Genomic DNA, 7,593 nt, shown 5'->3' with positions numbered 1-7,593 from the left:
ATAAATTAAATTATTTATAATTAAATTATTTATAATTCTTAAAATAGCTCTTACTTTTGAAAACAAATGTAAATTATAAGAATTGTAATTAAGATGCTTAAATTAATCATTTGATAGGCGCTCGTTCGGAAAGCAAGAGATTTGGTTTCGATTCCTGGCCGAGATAATATTTTTCGCAATTAATTATTTACAGATTTTAATATCACTCAGCATTGTTAAAATCATTCAAAAATACGAAAAAATCAAATTATTAAAATTGCTAGTCAATTTAACTCGTGATATTACTGCAGTTTAGTATAGAATTAGTGTTTCAAGACCGAAAAATTTCGGCGCGCGTTTCAAAGGACTACATATGTACGTAGTATAAATTCGCACAGAATTGTACAAGCATTTAAAATCTAGCTAGACCATTGATTTCTATATATATTTCTAGTTTGTATTAACATATCTAATTATTACTACTTTTCTAAGATGTTTGTTAGTATTATTCTAACATTAAGTCTAATATTATTAAATTGCTTATCAATTTAATAATTTATGTGATATTACTGTTTGTTTTATTTACGATTGTGTTTCAAAACCGAAAAAGATTTCGGTGCACGGTTTACAGAATTGGATATGTAAATAAATTCACTCTGAAATATTTAAAGACTAAATTTTGCTTTGACTAAAAATAAGAGAAATAAACCTATTTTTAGTAAAAGGTTTATTTTTCTTAATTTATTCTCATAGATCTAATATGAATTGTAATTATTGATATCTAATATGTTTTATTCTGGATGAAAGTTTCTTGAGATTTATGACTTATAATTCTGACTTATTTACCACTAATGTGACATGATTGGTAACTAATGACTTATTGTAGAAAGCCCATTAATCAGTTTCTTACGAATTAAGATTTACAATTTAGATAACGGCTTATTATAGAAAGCCTATTGGAATCTCATTCTTTTTAACTGTAACTCAATTTACGTTTTTTTATACTTGTAATTAATTTAATAATTACTTTTATAGTTATTTTATATATTTCAACTTATTCATCACAACTTATTCGTCAATATAATGGATTGACCAGAATGAGTGAACAAGCAATGATTATTTCTTGCAATTGGAACATATCTTTATCCTTGACAAAATAATTACACTTTATAAATATCTGCATTAAGAATAAAAGTCTTAATACCGATTTATGTGAATGCCTTAATATTGCTTCAATAATCTAAGTGATTTCAAGTACTATCTATTATATATATAAATAATCTATAATCAATGTAAGTTTATAAGTAAAATAATTCAGAAATGTATAAAATAACAATGTAAAAAAATAACTGGGAAGTATTTGTAAGTAACTAAAAATGACTTGTTATTCTTTAAGCAAATGTAATTAACGTGTTACAGTTCAGAATCAGTAACTTATAATGATAACTCGTAATTTTTTAAGAGAAAAAACCTGTAACTGTAACTAGTTTTACAAAGTCACTTTCCCAATCTTGCTTTTTTTAAATAAAAAAAAATCAAATCCTTTCGATTAATAAGTAATGTTTATAAAACTATATAAATTTTCGCAAATGTCTTACATTTTTTATGTTGTAAAGCTTGCTTTTTTTACTTGTATTCGCTCTTTCGCAAAGAAAAATAAAAAAGTTGTACGGAATTAAAAAAAAATTATTAATATTTAATTCTCTAAAAATAATTCTCAAATTTATATTTGTATTTTTCCTCACCTGCACCATGTTGCACTAAGAATTTGACGATATCATAATGCCCGTCGAAACATGCAGCACGGAGAGGTGTAGAATTAGTCTTTGTGATTGAATTCACCTTAGCTCCTCGTCTCACAAGTAGCTTCACTAGGGACAAGTGACCAGCGGCAGCCGCGCACCATAGAGGTGGTGCACCCTCGATTGTTTCACCCTCAAAAACCACTGTTTTTGAAGAAATATTTTAGTAAAATTTTAGTACCACAACAGAAGATTTATTAGCATTCATATAAAAACAATAATAATGTAAACGTAATAATCATAAGTAAAATCACGTGAAGTACAGTACATTGTATCAGACTATGGCGTAGACGTTGATTATAGCGACCATAATTCTTAAGCTACTTACACCAATGTAATGCCAAGAAAAAAATCTCACTTGATTTAAAAGAAAAAAAGGAGCACTAAAGCGCGTCCTTTGTCGAACGTCATTTTTTATTGAAAAATTGTTCTCAATAGTAAATAGATCAGCTCGAACAGAAGTCGTGAAAGGATTGCAGGTCTGACCTGATCCAGGCTGCTCCACGTCTGCCCCACATTTTTCGATGAGGTATTCCGCCACATCATAATGTCCATTCCGACATGCCATGACTAAGGGTGTTGCGCCATGGGTTTTGGCACCGACTAGTTGTCCTACCTCATCCTTGCCCCGATGCTCCAGGAAAACCTTTTGAGAAGAGAAAAGGAATTTTTACTCGATATGCTTAGCTTTTACAAAAATCATCGCAATATAAATACGCGGAAATGAAGTTTTAAAATACTCGCGACAACTTACGTTCGATAATACGGAACCCGTTTTGAACTGCTTATTGAGTTAGCGCGTACGTGAATAGCACGGACGTGCCGTGCGATGTGTACAGATAGATATTTCAAAGTCGACTGGTTTAAGGTTTAAGCGAATTACTGGCGCGATACTGGCTAACACTTTACACACTAAGGATTCGCTTATAACGTACGAATAATTAAATATTTAGATTTCAAAAATTCTCCGTTTCGTATCGTTCCACTTTTGAAACTTATTCTCTCTTTGATGATAATTTCTTCCGGTTCACAATTTCTTATGTTTCCAAATTCCGTTCAATATTATCCTTTTAATTGTTTTATTCTGTCTATCTTTTAATTATTCTATTCTGAATATTCGGGAGATATATTTAGATTTCAGAGTCGTATATTTAGATTTCAATAAATAAACATGATTTTTGTTCTAAATTCAATTCACTTCGAATTACACAATACAGGAAGTTTTGTCAAGATAAGACTGAAAACTGTTGTCTGGAGATAAGACTAACAGAGTTACTCGCGTCGACGTTCACTGTTGATTTGAACACCACGTGGCTATGGTACATGTTTTATTTGAACGCTAGGTGACTGGATCCTTACGTCATCGACAAGAAAGCCTCTTGCAAATCCACGAAAACGTGCAGCGCGAGATGACAAAAGTTTCAGCTTGTCCTTCGCAGTTGTACGCGAAAACGAGTTTCTCTAAGTATATGAGATTTTAAGTATTACTGAGCCAAGCGTTAAACAATATTATGACAATGTTGACAGGACATTAACGATTTATCACATTTGATCAAATAATAATTATATCATCATCGTATTATAGCCACCGATTGTAATGTCGCATCCGAGAGGATAATCCAATCGAGTCAAATTGAAGAATTCTGTATATTATTATATAGAGGCGATCGATTCGATCTATATTCTCTTCAACATCGAAAGAGTCTGCCGTTTTTAAAAAACAAATCACAATTCCTTTTTTACACGGCTTGTTTTTAATTCCTTTGAACGACAGACGTATTATTCGGGAATTATCAAGAAAACTCGGCGATTATCTCCTTCTGTTCGGAATCAGAACAGTCCACACGCGCACTCGCTTAGAAGAAGACTGAGCGCACGAACCGAATCTTCAACCCATTGCCTTCTGGAGAAATCATTCTCCGACCATCATGGACGTGCGAGTCCCGTTAAATGAATAATCGGAGACATTGGGGTTCATCGTGACAAGTAAACTGCTGCTTACGATGGGCCGCTGGGCTGCTACTGGGAGAAAGAGAGGCAGAGCCGATACTTTACAACTTTTTGTTCTTTGATTTTCTCTTTCTCCCGCATATTTCTCTCTCTTTAATGTTCCCCCTTTCCGAAGAGAGGACCTACATACTTTTCGAGAAAGCCCTACATTGTTCTTGTTGGAAAAAGAAAAAAAGAAATAACTTCATATATTAAAAAAAAAATGAATAATTATCAATAATTTTATATATATATATAAAATTATATATAAAAAAGAAAAGATGAAATTTATATGTACTGAGAAAAAATTTATTAAATTTTAATATTTCTTTGAATAATCTTAATTTAATATTTACTTATAGTAAATAAATATTTAGATAAATGAAAAAAATGATGATTAAAGCAAACTAAAATTGTCTTTGTATCTAATAAATATGTGTTATTTATATTTAGTAAATATTCCACTAGGACTATTCAAAGAAATATTTATTAGCCAATTTTTTTCTCAGTGTATTAACATAATTTTTAACAATAAGCATAATTTCTAATAAATAATTTTTAATAACAAATATATGTTAGACTTTGTTTTTTTTTGTTAATTTTAGTTTTATTTTTAAATATATAATCACATATTTAATAAGTTTAAAAATCCGAATTTCATAATTTGCAATTGAGAAGCTCGATCTTTAATAGAGATTAATAAATCTCCAGCTATTTTTATATTTCTTATTCTCTCACTTCGGTTCACACCTACGGAGAGTCGGTGCCGTTATTTGTATAACTGATTTAAATACTTTTCGTAAGATCGTTCATCCCGGTTTGACTCTCTGCTTCTCCCTCATTGTTATATTCTCGTTCGGTTCCTCGATAAAATGTAGGTAATGAGGTCAGTCGATGCCGAAACGGTCTCACAAAAGATGAGATGTTCACCTTTTAAAGATGAGATGTTCGGACTAAAAGAGTACGTGAATTGCTCGACGATAATTTTTCACTTAAGAGAAATGCAACAGTTGCAGGAAATGGTTAATGTAATAATCTATAATGATGGATGATTAATAATAATGATAAAATCATATTCGAAACGGAACTTTTTTACTTCACTCTAAATTACGTAAAAGAAATCCAAAGTGCAACAATAATAGATCTATAAATAAAAAAAAAGATAAAAAGTTGCAACGACGAAGGATCACGAGGTACAATGTAATTATGTAAAATCGCAATGTTAAATTTTTTTTTATAGCAATAAGATTTTCGCAACGATACCGGAATAGAGACGGTACGTGCTATTTCAACACGTGGTAAGAATGAAAATTTGCTTTGATTAGCACCCAACGGATATCAAGACCCGAATAACAAATTATTCTTCTCATAATGGCATTATTTTCATCATATATCTTCGTATCATTTCCGGCGTTTGTCTTTTATAGAAAATAGGTTATTGTAACAGATTTTCCTTCAGCTGTCTTTCAATGAATCAATAATCACAACGGTTTTTTTTTTACCTCCGTCTAAAAAAGAGAACATTTAAATGCTTTTGAAGCTTTCTCTACACGAGCTCATATGATATATTAATGCAGGAAAAATCGTGGAGAAATAGCGGCCACTGTTCGTCAAGTTCATCGATTCATCAACGTTTATAGCCTAGTCATAAATTCAATGCTAAAAATAATTAATGCCAGTAACCGCAGTTAAGTACCGTATGCCATGAGTTGTACAGTGTGTTTGTCTCAATGGCTGGGTGCACGTGCTGTGCAAATGCTGTGTTGTTGCAAGCGTGGAAGACACGTCCCACTTAAATTTTATGCTCGCCTTCGTAAGATTTAGTTTGCCTACGTCGCATTGCGAGAAGTAGCACATGTCGCAAAGTCATTCGTTCGCGTTGTGTCAGCGTATTATTTCGTTAAATTCGATGTCCAGAATAGACACTATCAAGAATAGACACTATCAATCTCCAATGCAAAGAGAAAAAGTGTGCAACTTTACGGTGCTTTAACACTGCGACGATATCGGTTGAAGGAAGTTTATGACAACCGATTCTATCTATTGTTTACGAAAGGAAGAGGGAATAGTAAAAGTATGAATAAACGGAATCAATGACGACGATCAATATAACGTTAATCGTTTATCCGTAGTGACCATCTCCGCAGATTAACATTGCAGAGTGATGTAACATAATAGTCATTAGTAGCATATTAAGTTACGTTATTGCTGTGTTTGTTTTTATCACATCTTATAGATAATAGATAAATAATACTACGTACATAATTTATACGCAGAATATGTTATGTATAAAGAAACATATTTTATGAATATTTTAATATTACAGTTTTAATTTATTGTAAGTATTAAAGTAAAGTATACATGTTATTATTAAAATAATTAAATGATTATATATAAATTCAATCGCATTAAAATAAATTATATAATTATATAATATAAATAAAATCAGTCTCAAAATAAAATATTATATTATTTTATAATTTAATTAATAATACAGTTTGTAGTAAACACACACACGCTTTCTACTTAGAAAGCTTATCGTCGTAAAACACGTTACATTGTAAAGAGCCACGATCAATGTTCCTCGGACAAAGGTGAACGAGAGAGGCCATATTCAAATTCACCACGAAATATGCAATTTATATGGAAACACCGGAAAATCCTATCACACGCCTGACCTCGACCGACTTGTTACCTACTCGCTAATTACGGCATCACAATTGCACGTCATATTTTTGGAGTGACGGCAAAAAGTACCCAACGATTATGATTACGGCATTCGAGCGTGCGCGAACGTTGAAAATTACGCTCGCCCGTTTGTCTGGAACAATTATTACAGCAATCGCTCCGGACATTGTTGCGCGAGCGACCATTGCCATAATCGTTTGCCCGAGACGCAAACTGCATGTATCCGATCAATAATGTTTATAAACTACAAGCAACGATTTAGGAAATGATCGATTATTCACTATTACATGAGGAAATTTGATTGAAAAATCAGATAATTTCATGATATATCTTTTTTGTCTGCTTATTTAAAATAATCACAATGAATCCCGATAATTATACCACCAATATATGATATGTCTAGCTTCTGTCTATGTTCATATTTTCTTCTATACCTTTGTCTATTTTACACTTCGTTTGCATACGTTTTTTGCATTTTTTAATCTTATTTTACGTTCTACATATCATATATTCTAATATAATATACGTTCCATTTAATGTGTCTATCTTGCATTTTGTATTCTCTATTTATTTTGCATTTTACTTATCTTTGCTTTACTTTCATTTCATACCTTTAATTATGATATAGATATATCATAGCAACAGTCTTGCCTTTTGCGTAAACATTTCCGTTATTATAGTCACGTATATATATATATATATATATATATATTGCATTTTATAAAAACGTCGATTTGATAGAAAGTTGTCGTCCAAGCCAAGTCTTAATCGATTAACTTCTCATTTCCGCGGAAAACTTGTTCCGGAAATAGGAATTAAATAAGATTATCGAAAATAAAGTGCAATATCGATTAAATTATTGACTTAACATTAAATGTCACGCCACATTTTTATATTTACTAATAACTTCTTTCATTTTCTAAACTAAAGATCTTTTATATAATTCCGTGTTGTCATGCAAAAATGAAAAAAAGAAGAGCGTTAAGGTTTAGCTATTTTTCGGCCAAAATGAAAAAGTTGCGAGATATACAAATTATATATTAGGTGTAGTAAAAAGAAATTTTTTTGCCCATTATTTTTGCATGAAATTGAATGGAAAAATAATGGATTTCTTTTACTACATCTAATATTATAT

The 7,593-nt window shown here is 31.0% G+C and overlaps 1 protein-coding gene across 3 annotated transcripts in view; it reads right to left on the bottom strand.

Moving 5' to 3' along the window:
- The window catches only part of LOC108691222 (protein fem-1 homolog CG6966), a 35,826-nt gene that overhangs the window by 3,357 nt on the left and 24,876 nt on the right, over window positions 1–7,593 (bottom strand). Inside the window, exons 1-3 of one of the 3 annotated variants that reach the window (XM_018198906.1) lie at window positions 2,536–2,606; window positions 2,268–2,427; window positions 1,725–1,925 (exon numbers count right to left, since the gene is read on the bottom strand). In XM_018198906.1, coding sequence (XP_018054395.1) covers window positions 1,725–1,925; window positions 2,268–2,349 — 283 coding nt within the window. In that variant the 5' untranslated portion in view covers window positions 2,350–2,427; window positions 2,536–2,606. Of the gene's footprint in view, window positions 1–1,724; window positions 1,926–2,139; window positions 2,219–2,267; window positions 2,428–2,535; window positions 2,607–7,593 lie in introns of those variants that run through there. The other 2 variants (XM_018198898.1, XM_018198910.1) reach the window with 2 other exon arrangements.

Source organism: Atta colombica, unplaced genomic scaffold (genome assembly GCF_001594045.1).
Source record: "Atta colombica isolate Treedump-2 unplaced genomic scaffold, Acol1.0 scaffold105, whole genome shotgun sequence".
Taxonomy (NCBI): domain Eukaryota; kingdom Metazoa; phylum Arthropoda; class Insecta; order Hymenoptera; family Formicidae; genus Atta; species Atta colombica.
The sequence above is the reverse complement of the archived record's forward strand: the minus strand, read 5'-3'. Positions and strand labels throughout refer to the sequence as shown.